The 17655-nt window shown below is 52.2% G+C and overlaps 8 protein-coding genes across 8 annotated transcripts; 4 read left to right on the plus strand and 4 right to left on the minus strand.

Moving 5' to 3' along the window:
* Nucleotide 1: 1 nt before the first annotated feature.
* BKA58DRAFT_11691 (glutamyl-tRNA synthetase) lies at nucleotides 2-2074 on the minus strand. The gene has a single exon (XM_046164051.1). The coding sequence runs from the start codon at nucleotides 1733-1735 to the stop codon at nucleotides 80-82; it is 1656 nt and encodes a 551-aa protein (XP_046030890.1). The 5' UTR covers nucleotides 1736-2074; the 3' UTR covers nucleotides 2-79.
* BKA58DRAFT_11628 (uncharacterized protein) lies at nucleotides 1838-3917 on the plus strand. The gene is made up of 4 exons (XM_046164039.1): nucleotides 1838-2074; nucleotides 2121-2179; nucleotides 2230-2686; nucleotides 2736-3917. The coding sequence occupies exons 1-4, from the start codon at nucleotides 2038-2040 to the stop codon at nucleotides 3482-3484; spliced, it is 1302 nt and encodes a 433-aa protein (XP_046030891.1). The 5' UTR covers nucleotides 1838-2037; the 3' UTR covers nucleotides 3485-3917.
* A 1-nt stretch (nucleotide 3918) lies between these two features.
* Nucleotides 3919-5172, minus strand: BKA58DRAFT_11699 (uncharacterized protein). Its single transcript, XM_046164054.1, has 3 exons — nucleotides 4663-5172; nucleotides 4177-4613; nucleotides 3919-4126 (listed from the first exon to the last, which is right to left on the minus strand). Exons 1-3 carry the CDS (start codon nucleotides 5078-5080, stop codon nucleotides 4112-4114), a joined length of 870 nt encoding a protein of 289 aa, XP_046030892.1. The 5' UTR covers nucleotides 5081-5172; the 3' UTR covers nucleotides 3919-4111.
* Nucleotides 5173-5830: 658 nt separating this feature from the next.
* BKA58DRAFT_306205 (uncharacterized protein) lies at nucleotides 5831-7045 on the plus strand (the record flags this gene model as incomplete). Its single annotated transcript, XM_046167100.1, has 1 exon — nucleotides 5831-7045. The coding sequence occupies one exon, from the start codon at nucleotides 5831-5833 to the stop codon at nucleotides 7043-7045; it is 1215 nt and encodes a 404-aa protein (XP_046030893.1).
* A 150-nt stretch (nucleotides 7046-7195) lies between these two features.
* Nucleotides 7196-8785, minus strand: BKA58DRAFT_433788 (aspartic peptidase domain-containing protein; the record flags this gene model as incomplete). Its single annotated transcript, XM_046173219.1, has 2 exons — nucleotides 7196-8238; nucleotides 8308-8785. 2 exons carry the CDS (start codon nucleotides 8783-8785, stop codon nucleotides 7196-7198), a joined length of 1521 nt encoding a protein of 506 aa, XP_046030894.1.
* A 1185-nt stretch (nucleotides 8786-9970) lies between these two features.
* On the plus strand, nucleotides 9971-11534 carry BKA58DRAFT_396350 (heterokaryon incompatibility protein-domain-containing protein; the record flags this gene model as incomplete). The annotated part of the gene is made up of 2 exons (XM_046171351.1): nucleotides 9971-10062; nucleotides 10115-11534. The coding sequence occupies 2 exons, from the start codon at nucleotides 9971-9973 to the stop codon at nucleotides 11532-11534; spliced, it is 1512 nt and encodes a 503-aa protein (XP_046030895.1).
* A 197-nt stretch (nucleotides 11535-11731) lies between these two features.
* On the plus strand, nucleotides 11732-13154 carry BKA58DRAFT_11715 (regulator of Vps4 activity in the MVB pathway-domain-containing protein). Its single transcript, XM_046164057.1, has 3 exons — nucleotides 11732-11952; nucleotides 12011-12121; nucleotides 12237-13154. Exons 1-3 carry the CDS (start codon nucleotides 11929-11931, stop codon nucleotides 13029-13031), a joined length of 930 nt encoding a protein of 309 aa, XP_046030896.1. The 5' UTR covers nucleotides 11732-11928; the 3' UTR covers nucleotides 13032-13154.
* Nucleotides 13155-13387: 233 nt separating this feature from the next.
* Nucleotides 13388-16441, minus strand: BKA58DRAFT_416070 (DNA mismatch repair protein MSH2). The gene is made up of 2 exons (XM_046172580.1): nucleotides 16214-16441; nucleotides 13388-16160 (listed from the first exon to the last, which is right to left on the minus strand). Exons 1-2 carry the CDS (start codon nucleotides 16367-16369, stop codon nucleotides 13518-13520), a joined length of 2799 nt encoding a protein of 932 aa, XP_046030897.1. The 5' UTR covers nucleotides 16370-16441; the 3' UTR covers nucleotides 13388-13517.
* Nucleotides 16442-17655: the final 1214 nt, after the last annotated feature.

The following is a 17655-nucleotide window of genomic DNA, read 5'->3' on the forward strand; positions in this document are numbered from 1 at the left end:
CTTGGATGGGGTGCTGACACATACAGTCATGGCTCGTTTCTTCTACACTATTGTTACACTTCCGCAATTACACATCCTTCTAATTGACCAACAATCCCAGCCTTTTTAGCGTCTCCGTCCTGCCTAGAATAACAAAGATATCGTACAACCTCATGCCCTGCTCCTGCCCCGTAACCGTCTTCCTCAGATAATGATACACATCCTTCGCCCCCTTCTTCCCCTCAGGCCTCCCATCAATCATCTCGTGCACCTTTTGCATCAAATTCTCTTTATTCCAGTCCTTCTCTTCAACCTGCGCTAGCATCTGCGCGCGCATGGGTATATCGGATGTAGTCGACATGGGCGGCTGTTTGTCGAAAGGACGCAAGGGCGTGAAGAAGAAGGAGTTGCGGTACAGGAATTCGTTCGCGTTTGTGTAGTTTTCAGCATCGGCGGTTATGATGGATCGGATGTAGTCGTCGGGGAAGGGGCTTCCGATTATTGACTTCCAGTCTTGGTAAGGGGAGTCGGGGGAGATGAGCAGTTTGGAGACGTTGCGGACCATTTCTTCGAGGGGTGGGCCGCCGGTCGAAGCGCGTTGGAAGGCGTGCTTGCGTTGGAGGAACTGCATTTTGCCGAATGTGACGGTGGTATTGCCTTTTGTGAATTTGAGGCTGAAGTTATCAATAAGTGTCTTCAAGTCCATGACATCACTCTTTTCCTTGTGGCTCCATCCCAGCAACGCGGCGAAATTTGTGAGAGTCTCGGGGAAGATTTCCATCTCTTTGAAGGCGGTGATGTCGGTATCGAAGTTTCGCTTGCTGAGCTTGTTACCGTTCTCGTCGACGAGGAGGCCGACGTGGGCGAACTCTGGGGGCGTCCAACCAAAGGCTTGGTACATGGCGATGTGCTTGGGGGTGCTGGGCATCCATTCGCTTCCTCGGATAACGTGCGTGATCTTCATGAGGTGGTCGTCTACTACGTTGGCGAGATGGTATGTAGGGAGGCCGTCGGACTTAAGGAGAATTGGGTCTTCATATGCGGATTCGGTGACATGGCCGCGTCTTTTGAGAGGCCTGAAGGTGCCATAGATGCGGTCTTTGTATGTCGGGTACTGGTCTGGGACTTTGAGACGTATGGTGTGCGGTTCGCCCTTGTGCGCTCTCTCGTCACTCTCTTCCTTGGATATCGCGGGCGGGGCGCATGTACGGTCGTAGTCAGTTGCGATGCCGAGCTTGTGTCTATGTTCCGCCAACGCATTCAAGCGCTCGGAAGAACAGAAACAGCGATATGCATGTCCTGACTCTAGAAGTTGGTGCGCGTATTCCCTGTATATCGCGCTCCTCTCTGACTGTTTGTATGGTCCATACGGTCCTCCGACCTCTGGCCCTTCATCCCATTGCAGTCCTGCCCATCGTAGATCGTCGAACAGTCGCTGCTCGGCGTCGGGTATTGTGCGTTTCTGGTCTGTGTCTTCTATCCGGAGTAGGAATTGACCGCCTGTCCGTTTCGCGAGGAGATAATTAAACAGCGCCGTCCGGAGCGATCCAAGATGGAGGTAGCCGGTTGGTGAAGGCGCAAAACGCGTCCGTGCGGGAAATGTTGGTACGGCGGCCTTTGCATCGGTTTTAGCACTATTCTCTTTGGCGTAGTACGTGTTCGAAGATATCGGACGTCGTGAAGCGCGAGATAGGCGGATTAGACATGACCGGCACGTGTATTGCGACAGTTGTGGGCGGAGTAAGGAGAACGACATGGCGGTGTTGATGCGACGCAAAGGGTTCGAGTTCGCGGGTGAAAATGACGTGCAGGGATTCGACGTTAGTGGGGGCGCCTGCTAACAATTTGGCCCGCATTACCTGCCTGTGATCGACAAATCTGGAGAAACTTTGTTGCCTTCACTCCCACTGGACGAGGCCCTTTACGTTGCTGTGCCTCGCTTTGTTCTTGTACATACTTTGGACCAGTTTGTCTTGTTACCACTTACCCACTCCTAACCCAACAACGCCACAAGAGTTTGTAATCTTAGTCTACTACGACACCACTCTCACTAACACAATGCCACCTCCAGTGGATGAAGAAATCGACCTCTACGGTAAGCATACCCGCCTGAGCGCTTAGATCATTACTAACGCGAGCAGAGGTCCTCGAGATCGAAAAGGGCGCGAGCAAGATTGAGATCAAAAAGGCATACCACAAGGTCCGTGAGCAACAACAACGCGAGTACGACCTCATCTCTGACAAGCGTAGGCTGCGCTAGCACATCACCCCGACAAGGTCGCAGAAGATGACCGCGCAGAGGCCGAGACTCGCTTCAAGGCCGCGAAGCAAGCGTACGAAATACTCTCCGACGATGACAAGCGACACATGTACGATACCCACGGCATGGCTGCCTTCGACCCGTCCCGAGGCGGTATGGGCGGCGAAGGCCCGGACATCGACGACATCTTTGCGCAAATGTTCGGCGGAATGGGCGGATTTGGCGGAATGCCTGGAATGGGCGGCATGGGAGGCATGCCCGGTGGAAGAAACGTACCACGGAAAGGACGATCGGTAGAGCAGGAGTATGAGGTCAGCCTGGAAGAGTTGTACAAGGGCAAGACGACCAAGTTCTCTAGCACAAAGAACATCATCTGCAACATGTGCAAGGGCAGCGGAGGAAAGCAGGGCGCTAAGAGCAACTCTTGTGCTGTCTGTAACGGACGCGGTACGTCAATCTTTCATCTCGTAGTATTTAGACATACTAACTTTCCCAGGTGCCAAGCAAGTCCTCCGCCAGGTCGGCCCCGGCCTCGTCACGCAAGAGACCGTTCCGTGCGGCAACTGTTCAGGTTCTGGACAGGTCATTCCCGAGAAGCATCGCTGTAAGAAGTGCAAGGGAAAGAAGGTCGTGGAAACCCGGAACGTCCTCGAACTTTACATTCCCCGCGGTGCGCGACAAGGCGAGCGCATAGTGCTCGCAGGAGAAGCGGACCAAGTACCCGACCAGGAGCCGGGCGACATCATCTTCACGCTCACAGAGACGCCACACGATGTCTTCGAGCGCGCAGGCGCAGATCTAAGGGCTGAGCTGAAGGTCAGCTTGGTGGAAGCTCTTACAGGCTTCAACCGAGTGGTCATCACTCATCTCGACGGGCGAGGCCTCAAGCTCAACGTACAACAACCAGACGGAAACGTCCTGAGACCAGGACAGATCCTCAAGATCGAAGGCGAGGGTATGCCTATCAAGCGTAGCGACGCTCGTGGCGATCTCTACCTGGTAGTCGACGTCGAATTTCCCGAGGACGGATGGCTGAAGAACGATGCTGCGGTACAGAAGCTACGGGACGCACTACCAAAGAACGAGAAGACGGACGAAAAGCACGAAGAAGTGGAAGAGGTAGATGTCGAATGGGACGCCGACATGGAAGACTACGGCGCTGGCAGCGGAGACCCACGCGCAGGTGGCGCTGAATGGGAAGACGATGAGGAGGAGGCGGAAGGACCTCAGTGTGCGACGCAGTAGAGAGTCGCATGATATGATTGACGAATGCATGTCTTGGCGTTGGGAGGGCGACGTTCATTCCGTATTTATACACGCGCGGAGCAGTCGCAGTTCTAGACCGGCTTGTATGGCTTCTAGGGCTTATTCATTCTTCTACAGCATGCGAAAAGCGGCGCCTGCAGCTTCCCCTGGGCTCCTTCAAAGTCCGGCGCTAAAGTGAACGATTAGTCCCGAAAGAGCTGTAGATGGAAGGAGCGAAGCGTCCTCGCCTAGACCTCGGACCTGTGACCTGTTGAGCGGGTTGCCAGGTTCGTAATACGATTTGGATCTCAAGACGCTTTGTAACGTCACGAACTGTTTCCAGACAAAGTGTGAGTTGCGTGTATGACTTCTTACAGGATTAGCACAAAACTTACACATTTCACACTCCAGTCGGTCAAATCGAAACCAGTAGTTTCCAATGTCTTCATTCGACACATCACTGCTAACACTGCACAAGTCTAATCAAAGTAGGCAAGATGTGCAGGACTCAGAACAAGCGGATCAGACACGATCGCCATAAACGATCGTATCTTCGTCCCGGAAAACCACCATTCCAGCGCACACCCAGTTACTCAAATTTTACCGCTCGCGCCATCTCACATCTTCTTAACGGCGTTCATCCTACTCAAGTCAGTGGTTGCACAAATCCAATCTGAACGCAAAGCTCTTACCTCAAAGTACTGCCTGTTATCCGCAAAAGACACCCGACGTCTCCTCCTCGTATCCACTGGCTGCTGCCTCTCATTAGGCGAAAGGTATTCGTCGCCACGCCACACTCCAGCATTATTCAGTCGATACCTGTCCTCGCGTTCCGGTTGCCTGACCTTCTGCAGCGGCCGCCTAGTATCGTAAGGTAAAGAATGTGGCTCGAATCGTGACGGCCTTCGATCCAGCAATTCCTCTCTATCTTCGGATCGCGACTGCATGCAATCTCGTGAGCCCTCTCTATCTTCGTACTGCAGTCGCTGCCGGTCGTGCTCGTCAAGATCCACGATTCTTCTTCGGTCAGCTAGTTCAATCATTCTTTCTGCTTCACGCGCTGGTATCGGGAGGATAGATCCCCACTCGCCTGCTGCGTCGCAGAAGTTAACGATCTCAAGTCTTTCCGCTAGGTCATGTTAGCATAGCATGCTCATTAGATGTCCAGGTTTACTCACCATCAGTCATCTCTCTGGGTCGCTCCATCTTACTTCTCCACCGCGCTGGTTGCGACGACTGATCCGGATTCATCTGCATGAAACGCATCGGATATTCTGGCTGCTTCTTCATCCGTGAGACAATGCTATGATACGTTGCGAGGTAGTCATCCCTTCGTGCGCCTGAGATCTTGGCTAGTTCGCCGTCGTTGTGGAAGGGCGAGAGGAAGTTGACGAGCCAGATGATGTCGGCGTCGCGACCGGGATAGTACTCGAGGCTCTCGATCAGTCGCTTTGTGAGTCGTAGGGCAAACAAGCCGATGACGAGGAAGTCTGGAGCAGGCGGTGGTGGGGAAGGGCGAGGTGGTAGTCGCGGCGGTGCGGATGGGCCGCGCACGATGTCTGGAAGGGGCGAGAAAGCTGATCTGAGTTGCTGCATGTTGGTGGTGTGTCAGTGGAGGACGATAGTCTGGCAGTGAAGGTAGCAGTCTAGATTCAGCATGTTTGGTCGCGTGCTTGGCGGTAAACGGAAGTCGCGACTCGATGGCGCGGTGACGACTGTGGAAACGAAACAGCTCAATTTCTCGGCCAAGTAGCCATGTTGCTGTACCTTCTTCACATAAATGGCTTACACGTTCTTCATGGTCTTGAGTGTTTCTTGTGCCTTCAGTGAAGTTACCAAATGTGTGCAGTTCATTTTCCTACAGATTGCCCTTGACAAGAAAGGAGACAAGGACTGGAGAGGCTCTCTTGAGCTGACTACCAGAGTTTTGAGCATATGATAGTCCGTCTCTTTGCGTTATGTTGGCACTGCGTACGGTTCTCGGTTGTCAATCATGTGCACATTTGACGTGTGCTCATGGTAGTCGTCTTCGTGAATAAGACCAAATCAAAGGGAGAATGATGAACTGTATTCAGATGTGCTTCTACTAAAGCAAAACAAGATGAAAAATGTGACAAACCACACCTTCATGCTTCGCACAACGCTGGTGAGGATGATATGCACGATGACGTCACGCGTTAATTAGCACATATGAGTCGAAATGACCATTGGACGGCGAACAGTGACTCCTGCGTAACTTCCCAGATAAATATCAACAAAGTTATACTGGTATTCACGATGCAGTTCCCCGTCAACAGAGAGGTTCATTCAGGGATCAAGATAAACCGTCAAAAACTGAGCCGAATCATGGACTACCCATTTATTCCAGGAACCTCAAGGATTCCTTCCAAGGTTCTGGGGCCTGAATCAACAGAAGGGCCTCTACCCGAAGGGCTTTTGTCGCCGAAACCACCTCTTGTTGACTCAAAGTCCATATTCGCGTTCTGGCATTCTGGCATCCGAACGATCCCACCCGTCCTACTACGCAACGTCATTGCTTGGTACCGCCGCTTCTCACCACTGGGATGGACTATCTATGTCCTTGACAACGTGCCAAATTCTCCACTAAACGTAGGCAACTACATCGACACCAAGTCCACCTCGATTGTACCGGCGGCATTCATGAACGGCACCCTGGACGGGCATTATGCCGCACAACACACCTCAGACCTCATCCGCTATCCGCTCTTGTTGAAGTACGGTGGTGTGTATCTCGACGTTGGCATCCTTCAATTCGGCGACCTAAATCGTCTCTGGTCCGAACACATCTCCAACCCAGATTCGCCTTACGACTTCGCCGGCTTCACGTTGGGTTCAGATGAGCCGCAGATTGTAAACTTCTCGCTCATGTGTCGAGCGAACAATCCGCTTGTGCAACGCGCACATCATATCTTGCTCCAGGTCTGGGAAGGCAAGACCAACACAATTGGCACACATGCGCATCCAATGGTGTCACATGTCCCGCTTATGCGTGTACCACAAGAGGTTGTTGTAGAAGAAGAGGGACAGGAGAAAATGGTGATCAACGACGAAGCCATGACTGACTACGCTATTCAGATCCAATGCATGGGATCGGCGCAAGGATGGGTGGATGAAGAAGATGGATGGGACGGGCCGAAGTATGTCAGAGAGAAGTGTTGGTTGCTCAGCATGATGGACGGTGCATTTGCACACGAGCAGATGACTGGATGGAGCGGTCAGCGGCAATTTGATCTTCTGAGTCTTCAGTTACCCAAGGAGCGCGAGATTGAGACAGATGATCAAGCACTTGCGAGGCGTATCGTAGAGAAAGTAGTGGCGGACAGCTGGTGTTTGAAGCTTGGGCACGGGTTTTCGGCGAAGCTGTTCGGAGGCGACACTCTCGGTATGCTGTGGAGAAAACATCATGGCAGCGACTGCGCCAATGGGACGTATGCAGGTTGGCTGAGATGGGCAGAAGTGGGCTGTTGTCGCGACAGCGATGTGGCACCTATGAAGGTTCCTGTGTATGAGCCGACTAGGAAAGCGAAGCTTTTGCCATGAAAGGCCGAGAGACATGATGGAATGCTAAAGGCAACTTGGACAAACAATGGACTGTTCAGGATAACGCCCAGAATTTTAGTGCAAAACTATGTCATTACATAGCCGAAGCGTATCTGCCCGCCTCCCGTTCCCTTTTTCTCACGCGCACGCTTAATGCCATCCCCTCCCTTCAGGCTTTCGGAAACTTGCATATCGACTAGCAGACATCTCGTGTACAGGTGTAACTTCATGCGCCATCATCTCTGACGGCTGTCGGGATACTGGTTCTATGGTTTGCCCGTCGATCTCGCTGACAGCAGGGTTCTTTGCTCGGCGATTCCGCCTGAACAGCAGGAAGCCCATGGCTCCAAGCAGGGCCAGTCCAGCAACACCTCCCACAACACCACCTGCTATCGCACCTTTACTGGTTGCTTTCTTTTCGGCTGCTGGAGTTGGGCTCGCGGGCGTGAGGTTGGTAGGTGTGCAGATCGTGGTAGGGTTCGGCGACACGTTTTCCGCATCGGCTGCGACAGCTGGCGCAAGTTGAAACTCGCTCTTCGCGTAGTCTACTAAAAGGTAATTGAACGTCAAGAAAAGCCCTCCGAGTGTGCTATCAACATCGCCTGGATCATCCTGTCGCGTATCCGAGACGAACGCTTCGAGCGTGCTGTCATTGGTAATGGCATACCGGCCGTACTCGTCAGATCCACGTAGTGGCGCGAACAATTCCTTGTTAGGTATCCTGGACTGATAGCCGCCTGCCAATGTCACAACGAGATCGCCACCGGGACGATTCGAGACATTGTACTGCATCTTCCCCGGATATGCGGTCTCATTCTGGTCAGTAGAGTTTCCGAATGCCTGCGCAATCGCTGGAGGAAAGACGAAGCGTTGCGTCGATGGCTCAATGCAAGCAATCAGCCCATCGGTTCCGTCTGGTATGAGCGGTATATCCTGATACGTCAGGTTTGTGACCGTTACCTGCAGAGGGCAGGCCCGCTCGAGGTTCCATTCGCCGATCGGAAAAGTGGTGAAGTCGGATGCTGGGTCAACCCGCGCGCGATCATATCCTCCTACAACGAGCAGACCGTCGTGTGGATCGATGCCCCTGCTACCACTCCAAAGACCGAATACTTGAGATGGCGCGACACCACCAGCGACTGCAGCGCGGAGGAAGGAAGAGTTGGTTCCGAGAGGTAGACCAGATTGCCCACCTGCTATCAGTCAGCTTCATTCATAGCTCGTCATCCCGGATTAGACGAGACGCATTCAGGGATCCTCACCTCCCCAAACTTCACTATCCATGACCAATGGAAAGCCATCGACATTGCCATTCTCTTGAAACGCGACATCATCGTTGAAGTAGACATATGCACCGGTACTGTCTTCAGCGTCGATTTGGCTGCCATTCCACTGGCTCTTGATCGAAACAGCATACGATGTCGACTTTGGCGCATCAAAAGCACCGCCTAGACCACCAATGCAGCTGTCATTGCTCGCAGATCCGCAGTTGATAACATTATTGACGCGCGTATTGTTGAGCGTAGTCGATGGTCTAAAAGCGAAGATCTGGTGCGGAGTTCCGATACCAAGTTCAATGCCACGCGCGACACCGAGACCGTCTTGTGTGACGGTTATGTTGGACCAGGTGAGCGTAAGAGGCGGGATGTCGCATTGCGCAGCTATCAGACGAGGCTGAATAAAGATGAGGGCAGCAAGGCTGAGAGTGAAGTTACTTAGTACGCGCCATGATGGAGCCATGGCATTGAAGCGGGCTGAAGCATGTGCAGGAGAATTGACTCGTCTCACAGGAGCATCACGGTCAAGTCGGTGAGCAGAGAAGAGGAAGTAAGCAGACAATGGAACCAGCGCGCGCAACATAAGCAGGGCGCAGGTTGTGCTTCATGAGACCGACGCCCAAAGAGATTTCTCGTACTGGCATGCATCGTGATAGCAGCAGTTTTCCTGATTGGAGTAGCGTTCTAGTGGCGCAATCTATTGGTTCTGGGTAGCTGCATTGTCAGCTTGAAACGTCGGTTAATGTGCCTGCTTACATGCCGATCACTTCTATCATACCTAAGATCTGGAGGGCCAGTTCAAATGCGTCGACTCGTCTTTCCCACCCCGCTTTGTACTTCGATGTGGTGTGGAAGCCGCAGACATTTACTACAAAGGAGGGTAGCCTCCATCCTGCATAGTGAACCTCTCACTGTAACAGGCCTCAGAGCTCCGAATTTTTACCCAATCCGTCGAACGAACACAGACGCGAGGCTTAGCACGTCAGACGAGAAGACCAATTCAAGTTAGGAAGGGTAGATAACGTAACGCATCTACTTCGTCGACTACAACTCGTGGGTTTCTTCCTTTCCCGTTCGATCCAACAAGCAATGACTGTCAAAAGCTCTAAATGATCGACAGAACCGAAACATCTATACCAACTCTCTGGAATCAGATTGTTGTTGCATTTTGAAAAGACAAGCGGTCGAGGTTAGATTCACGTCCTTTAAACTTTGGAAGCGCCCGTTCGGGCTGGAGAGCCTTTTGCGGATGGCATCGCAAAGCGAAGACTTCGAGCTCGTATGCGACGGACATAAATGTGAAAAATGTAGAAAGCCGTTCCAAACTATCCACGACCTACGAGCGGACGCTGAGAGTCAGGGTCCGTTATCTCGTGTGCGATTATCTTGCGTACAATGGGCTTTAACACGACTATCCCTGGACACCGATTGGTGGGGCAACAACTACTGGGGTGCATATCGTTTCCAAGCAGTCCGAGGGCCGGCGTCGTTTGGCGTAGAATTATTTGATCTTGATGGTGCGTAAGATGGCAGGGGTCGAAGGGTACTCACTAACCCCCTCAGCGGACTCCACAGTATCAGGCAAATTACTTCCAAACTCGACTGGCTCAGATAGCTCTTTCATCGCCATTGAAAACTAGCTGGGAGAATGTGTGACGGGTCACGATCATTGCGCAAGATCCATGGTCAGTGCACCTGGCAGGTGCCGTTCAGGCACCAGATTCCTGAAAGTCGAAGAAGGTAGGCTGCTACTTCTGGAAGGCATAAGCCCTGCGCATTATGTTTGTCTCAGTCACTGCTGGGGAGACGGGGAAGGTATCATTCGGACAACGGTCACCAACTTCCATGACCACTCAGACGAAGGTATCCCCGTGAGTATACTTCCAGCGACCTTCAGAGACGCTGCGAAGATATGCCAAATCTTAGGGATCTTTTATTTGTGGATCGATAGTTTGTGTATAATTCAAGATAGCGACGAAGACTGGCGTGACCAGTCGGCAAAGATGGCTGATATCTATGCGAATGCCTTCCTCACAATCGCCGCATCCGCTTCTGAAAATTCATCAAAGGGTTTCTTTCGGACACCCGACCCGAAATTCGTCGAAGAACCACTTCCAGGCTACCCCGGAGTATATGTACGGCTTACAACGGATTCGGAGGATGACACATGGCCGCTTTTAAGGCGAGCATGGGTATTTCAGGAGCTTGTACTATCTCCCCGCGTAGTACATTTTGGTCCTAACGAGGTGATATGGCAATGTCAACAAGCAGTCGAATCCCAGAGTCGACAGTCAAACTGGGTCCTGTCAAGATCGATCGGAGAGCTAATGACGATAAATCGTACAACAAAGATCCTTCAATCTGAGAACCCGGATCTTACATACGCGTGGCACCAAATGGTGGAGTTGTACAGTAAACGGAGACTTACATACAGCAAGGATCGTTTGCCAGCAATTGCTGCGATTGCAAAGATAATGCAGTCACTACGACAGGACGATGAATACACTGCTGGGATTTGGCGATCAAGTCTTTGTATTGACATACTGTGGCACGGTCCCCGCATGCGAGCTCCATGGACCGGAAACCAACTTGCTGCAGTTAAACGGCGCATGGCTGGAAGCATACCTACTTGGTCGTGGGCATCCACAAGCACACATGTCACATGGATGGGGGCCCACGAAGTCCTTTCCACTGTTGAAGTCCTCGAAGTTCGGTACGCAGTGCATGGACCGACCGTGTCTGGTAGAGTTATTGAAGCCGCGATCACTATACGTTGCCCACGGTTGAGGTTCTGCGACATTCGGCACCAAGCGGACGGTCAAATACCGCTCAAGGACGCAATATATGAAAGCTTGTCGGCGACTTCAAGCGAAATGGCACATGACGACCCAAGATGGGATGATGTGGGCCGGGGCCGGGGCCATGACATCCCAACTCAGCTATACCTTCTTTTCCTCACTCTGAATCACGGGCCATATAAGCGATCTGGTGGTCAGTGGGCGCTGATTGTTATGGAGACAGATCAGCCAGGTCGCTACGTTCGCCTTGGTGTCGTTGAAATGCATTATGCTGGATGGTGGACTATCTGGCATCGACAAGACGAAATTGAGTATGTGACAAACAAAGATGTTGACGAGCTTATGGAGGAGTATAACACTCGTTTCATCGATATGCTTAAAGAGATGGACACACAAGTTGTAACATTACTCTAATCCCATGATGTGAGCCAGGGAGGAGGCCTTCTGCAAGGCGCTCGTTGCTTGGGATGACGGGTCGGGATGTGCATGACGAACATGGTCTGGGTCAAAGTTCCCTTTTTAGGGTGTATGTCTTTTGTTCAAAGTCTCTCTTGATTGATCGTTAAAAACGAAGGATTGATGGGGATGGGTCTCTATGTCTAGCCTCTTTTGAAGCGGAGATGTCATCAGCCAGTGCACCGCCACAACCCAAGCCGCTGAACCCCACCAAGACATCCCTACGCGTGTCCCGCCTCCAGGTCCCAGCCCAACCACTAGCTCCAGCCAACACCAGACGCCTGCACGACAATCAACAACGCCGTAAACGCAATTACCACACGTACTCAAAGATTATCGCCTACTAGACAAGATGGCGCCCACAGTCTCCTTAGTCGTACGTTCCATTGCGACACCAGATACTGCGATCGCGACTGCCAGCTAATGCGGGGCAGAACAAGCTCAAGGTACAGCTCAAGCTGTCAATATCGCGACTGCGCATGGTCCAGCAAAAAGATAGCGCCAAAGTAAAACAGCAGAGGAGGGAGATGGCACAACTGATCGAGGTACGTTGCCGACTGGTCACTCGAATGTCGCATTGCATTGCACTGGCGCAAGGCAACCGCGCATATCCATGCATTACCATTTCTCTCTACATACCCAGCACTGACATCTATATAGGTCGGCAAAGTACAGTCAGCGCGCATACGCGTAGAAAACATAATCCGGACCGACATCACTACGGAACTGCACGAGATCCTCGAACTCTACTGCGAACTCCTCCTCGCGCGCTCCCAACTCCTCGAATCGCAAGTCTCCTCCTCCAACACCACCTCCGCATCCACCTCCACCCTCCTCGATCCAGCGCTAGAAGAAGCCGTCCGCAGCATAATATACGCCGCGCCGCGAACCGAGATTAAGGAACTACATACCGTGAGGGCGCTGTTGGTGGATAAGTTCGGAAAGGATGTCGCATTGGCTAGCATGGAGGGAGAAGGTGTTGCGGAGAGGGTTATGAAGAAGTTGAAAGTTGAGACACCGAAGGAGGAGCTGGTCGAAGCATACATGACGGAAATTGCGCGATTCTACGGAGTACCATACGGCACCGTCAAGAGTGAAGACGAAGACGAAGACGACGACGACGAGCCATCAGGCGGCGTAGCAGAAAAGGTAGACCTCGATCTCGAAGACCCCATATCCACCGATGACAGCACGAGCAAAAAGGCAGAAGAAAGGGAAGCGCTGGCGAAAGCATCAACACCCAAGAAACTTGGTCCGCAAAGTCCGCTGCGAGTTGTTCCACCCAGCCCCAGTACAGATAATGTAGCGCCGAGGTTGAAGTTGCCGGGCAGTGCGGCGGCGAAAATAGCGAAGAGCGAGGCGAATACGAAGAAGCCGGCTAAGAAAGAGGATGGGCTGGGCAAGATTCCGGATGTGGATGAGCTTTCTAGACGGTTTGCCGAGTTGAAGAGGTGATGTTGGTGAGACTGAGGCTTTGGTTGTTTGGCGTGGAATCGGTGATTACATGGTCCACAGTCTTTGATTTCGACGATTAGCATGGTAGGAGTGCGCTGTCCCAACTGCGGATTCAGCATGTTGTCAGCGAGGCCTTTGGCACCGTACAGAGGGGGCAGCCCAAACGTAAGGGATAGCGCACGATAGTAATGGACGTGATCCGAGTCTCCTACCATTCAAGATAGGCAGCTGCTCAGTTGCGCGCAAATGCATGGATGCTGCCTGTTCATGTTCTCCCCAAACCTCCTATATAATAAAGTACGGCTACCAATGTTAACTTTCACCCGTGTCTCACTGCTACACTAAGAACCAGAGAATGTGCGGTACATGTAAATTACTAATATCATGCTAGTACGCTCTCGAATCTAATTACAGCTAAGACGGATCTCTTACACGAGTACAGGGTTTTACTTGATTCCGAAACGCCATTGCCCTGTATACTCAAGATCACAAGGCCTGAATAGCCTTAAAGAACCCGTTAGCCATAAGCTCTGGGTTCCCCTTGACCAGCTCCCTCATCCTCTCCACTTGTTGTTTCTTCGTCAGCCCCTTGCTCTCTACCTCTTCCTTCCACTTCACCAGCACCTCTTTGAGCATCCGGCTGCCATCCTCCACCTCCTCTTTGCTAGCTTGAACGTAGCCCTCTTCGTGCTTTCCAGCGAAATCCTCCAATTCGTCGGCTTTTCGCTTAGCCATTTTGATGACCTTTTGCGGGAAGCGAACGAGTTCTGCGACGTGGATACCGAAGGACTGGTCGGAGAAACCGGGTTCGACTTTGTATAGGAGCGTCACTTCGCGTTTCTTTTGCACGGCGGTGGCGTCCATGTCTGCATCTCCGTCGGCGTCAGGTGCAGGTGCACTTCCTTCAGAGATATGTGCCACGACGTGTAGATTCTGCACTTGTGGGTATGTGTCTACCAGTGCAGTCAACTCGTGGAAATGCGTAGCGAACAGCGCAAAAGCGCCAATCTCCTTGACGATATATTCAGAGATGGCCCATGCGAGTCCGAAACCATCGTATGTACTTGTTCCACGACCGAGCTCGTCAATGATGATGAGGGATTCTTTTGTCGCGGACTTTAGAATGTTTGCTGTCTCCAACATCTCTGCCATGAATGTTGACACGCCCTTGATCTGACTGTCGCTTGCACCTACACGTGCTAGAATGCAGTCAAATATGGTGAGTTCGGCTTCTGAGCAAGGGACGAAACAGCCAATCTGTGCCATGAGGGCAATGACGCCGATTTGCCGGATGTATGTAGATTTACCACCCATGTTGGGACCGGTAATGATGAGGAACTCGCTCGAGTCGCGGACGAGAGAAACATCGTTTGTGATGAAGGATATGTCATCTTGCATTTCCATGCAAGGGTGTCGCGCCTCTTTGAGGACGGTGTTTCCGGTGCCGCGCGCGTGCATGGTCGGTCGAGTGTAGGAGGTGGGTGCGTGGACGGAGACGTGTGCGAAAGAAACGATGACATCCAGATGTGCGAGGACAGCGGCGAGCTTCTCGACCACAGGGATGTAGGACGATGCTACTGAGACGACTTCGTTGACAAGACCGGATTGCGTGCGGTTGTAGTTCTCGGAGAGCTGGTCGAACTCTCGACGCTTTTCTTGTAATGTGTTGGTGGTGAAGTAGACGCCATTCTTCTGTGTCGAGATCTCTTGGTACTGCTTCTTTTGTCTGATGCAGCCTGCTTCGTTGCGAGTTAGTCGGAAGCACCAGCCGTTGACTTTGTGGTTTTCTAGGAACAGCTTCTTCTCGGTATCTTGGTTGAGGTCATCGCCCACACGCATGTGCTCTGACTCCATGTCGCGCTTGAGCTTGTCCAGGCGCTTTCGGATGGTCTTCAACGACTCATCAAACTCAGGCTTGATGATGAACTCGTGATTGTCGAGCGCTTCGAGATCCACGGTCGTCTCTACCATGTCCTGAAGACCTGCGAACGCCGTTGTGTATTGACGGAGCTTATCCGTGTATTCCGCATCGAGTGGCTCCTTGTACTGCTCGTCCATGACCGCCTCCAGGGAGCTGAGGAAGCCCGGCAATCGGATGACGACTTGATATGCGCGCACAACGTCTTCCAGGTTTGCGACTTTGCGTTGGAACTTCTTTGCTAGACGATACAAATCCGGTATTGACCGTAGATGCTCTTCTTGCATTGTCTGCCTTAGCTCGGTGTCGTTGACGAAGGCTTCCACTAATTGCTGCCGTCGTTGAATCTCCTCGACGTTCATGAGCGGCTGCTTGAGCCATTGTGCTAACAGCCGACTACCGGTGGGTGTCTTGCAGTGATTGAGCAGCCCGTACAAGCTCATGTTCTTCGCGCCGTCTCGTGGTCCCGGCATGAGGTTGAGTGCCTTCAGCGCGGCAGCGTCGAGCTTCATGTATTGCGAGAGGTCGTGTTGGTAGAGCTGGTACTGTCCAAAGTTCGACGAGTCTGACATAACCCCTAGATACCGTATTAGGCATGCAGCTGAGCCCATAGCTAGCTTCAGGTCTGTCAATGGCAGCGAGCCGGCTGCTCGCTCATCCTTGAGTAACCGCGGCAGATCCTGTTCGATGTCTTTTGTGCCAAAGTCTGCTTGCGATCGCTCTGCTACAGCGCAGCCGCAGTTGTCTGCAATCGTCCGAAGCTTGCCCAGCTCCACATCCTTCTTGGTAGAGTCGACTTGTATCAGGCACTCCTTCACGCCGAGCTGAATGAGCAGCGATTCGAAGTTGGAGTAGAGGTCGTTATCGAGGAATTCTGTAACACCGAGTTCCCGTACGCTTGCATCTGCGAAGCATACACCCACGTTGCGTGCTTCCGACGCCTTTGCCGACACCTTCACCGCCAAGATGATGGGTGCATTCTCGATCTGACCTCCCAATTCGTCCTCCAGGTCTTGCAGGTTGCCGGGTGAGGCCTGTTTGACCACCTTCCAATCCATGCGCTTGCCAGTCGATTGCCATATCTCGATACGTTTGCTGAGTCTGAAAAGTGCGTCGCGGAGGAAGTTGCGGAATACGGTGATGGTCATGGTGACAGATTCGAGGCCTGGTTCCCGTCCCAGCTTGCGAATGACGGCTGTCGTCTTGTATACCTGATAGCATGTCAATATCTTAAACATAAGTCAAAGCATTCATGTGCGCTTACTGTGTTTGCGATAAACTTTGCGTCTTCGCCATGGGCGCTGTAGTAGTCGCCGCGGTCGAAGATGCGCACCGTCTCATCGTCTTTCTCAGGTAAGTTGCGGAAGAACTTGCAGAAACCCGACTCATCATCCTCCTTGATTTCCGGTCGGGATGCCATGTTGATATGCGGTAGAAAGACAATTGCAGGGTGGGACGACAGAGGAAAGAAGGTAAAAGCTGGCGATGATTGGGCGCGCCTGCTGTTAATTGACTGAGCGCGTCGACGCGTCGAGATCACGCTAGTCTTATCGATAACACTAAGCCCTCCGAGGATACACGAGGCCTTCATTATCAACCCTCCGCAAAATGCCTGCGAGCGCCAAAGCCATCTCCGATTTCAAGGCCCGTCACCGCTTATCACAATCACGATCACTCTACATGCGATCTTCTTACCTCTGCAGCCGTCTCTAACCATTTGGACGTGCCTTCTTTGCACCGATACCCTCTGCAACCGCGACATCAATTAATCTGGTACACGAAGAGCATTGAAGAACAAAACCCGCAGCGATCTTCAAACCCCGACGGCTACACCAGCGCGTAAGGTAAGGCGATGGGTCAAGAAGGCGGGCTTCTACATCAGTAGACTCTAGGCTTCACGCTTCGAAGCCGCTACGGTCAGGACCGTCTCCCAAAAGCTTCTTTTCATGGCACAGTAAACTGTCGCTGTCGGCGGCAATGTCAAATGAAAAGTACCATCTGTAAAGGAGGTGCGAAAGCTCGAGATGTCGACGGAAAGGTGCTCCATGCCACGTGTAAGATTATTATGTGCACACACTACATACGTTGCGCAGTCAGTACACCGAGATCGGTGTATTCTGACCATACAAGCGCTCTACGATAACAGTATGGAAGGTCGCCCAAAAAGAACATGATGCCCAACCTTGTGTTGCGTCTGCGCAGCCACTCCTTTCTTTCACATGCGGAGTGTCTGCGGAGTGTCTGCGGGGCCCCAAAGTTGAACACGATTACTCACGCACTCACATGTTCGTGATATAGACCATCGGGTGTAGTCGTAGTGTTGCGGCTCTTTCTCGTGCGTCGTTGCGCCCAGACACCTTGGCGACAAATTCCTCGGTCTCATTGACGCTGGTTGAGCCGCCAAGGTCTTGGATTGAGCCGCAAGCCTGCGGTACCGCATTCCCTATTTGGCACTTTTTGTCATCTTCGTGATAAGCAAGGTGTTTGCGCGCCAAAATTGAAAGACTTTGTATCCGTAGGTGTTTCGGTCCTCGGTGATGTTGTGGAGATCGCGCGGATGGTTTTCGGGATGGGTGGATGTGAGGAGTCACATTTGACTACCTGTATTTAATTTGATGGATACTTCCGTCTCTTCATCGGTGCTGAAACTCTGATTACTTTGCTTCGGTTCCGCTGCTCAGCGTCGTTGTGAGTTGCGTTACGAAT

This window comes from Alternaria rosae, assembly GCF_020736505.1.
Source record: "Alternaria rosae strain MPI-PUGE-AT-0040 chromosome Unknown BKA58scaffold_1, whole genome shotgun sequence".
NCBI classification, from domain to species: domain Eukaryota; kingdom Fungi; phylum Ascomycota; class Dothideomycetes; order Pleosporales; family Pleosporaceae; genus Alternaria; species Alternaria rosae.

Bases quoted from the DNA above. Each gene is read 5' to 3' on its own strand.
- BKA58DRAFT_11691 (XM_046164051.1), bottom strand. From the start codon at position 1,735: ATGTCGTTCTCCTTACTCCGCCCACAACTGTCGCAATACACGTGCCGG.
- BKA58DRAFT_11715 (XM_046164057.1), top strand. From the start codon at position 11,929: ATGGCGCCCACAGTCTCCTTAGTC. The intron at 11,953-12,010 runs GTACGTTCCATT...AATGCGGGGCAG, and splicing joins CGCCCACAGTCTCCTTAGTC to AACAAGCTCAAGGTACAGCT. The intron at 12,122-12,236 runs GTACGTTGCCGA...ACATCTATATAG, and splicing joins AGATGGCACAACTGATCGAG to GTCGGCAAAGTACAGTCAGC.
- BKA58DRAFT_11699 (XM_046164054.1), bottom strand. From the start codon at position 5,080: ATGCAGCAACTCAGATCAGCTTTCTCGCCCCTTCCAGACATCGTGCGC. The intron at 4,614-4,662 runs GTGAGTAAACCT...AACATGACCTAG, and splicing joins ACCCAGAGAGATGACTGATG to CGGAAAGACTTGAGATCGTT.
- BKA58DRAFT_416070 (XM_046172580.1), bottom strand. From the start codon at position 16,369: ATGGCATCCCGACCGGAAATCAAGGAGGATGATGAGTCGGGTTTCTGC. The intron at 16,161-16,213 runs GTAAGCGCACAT...ACATGCTATCAG, and splicing joins CAAAGTTTATCGCAAACACA to GTATACAAGACGACAGCCGT.
- BKA58DRAFT_11628 (XM_046164039.1), top strand. From the start codon at position 2,038: ATGCCACCTCCAGTGGATGAAGAAATCGACCTCTACG. The intron at 2,180-2,229 runs GTCCGTGAGCAA...TGACAAGCGTAG, and splicing joins TCAAAAAGGCATACCACAAG to GCTGCGCTAGCACATCACCC. The intron at 2,687-2,735 runs GTACGTCAATCT...TAACTTTCCCAG, and splicing joins TGCTGTCTGTAACGGACGCG to GTGCCAAGCAAGTCCTCCGC.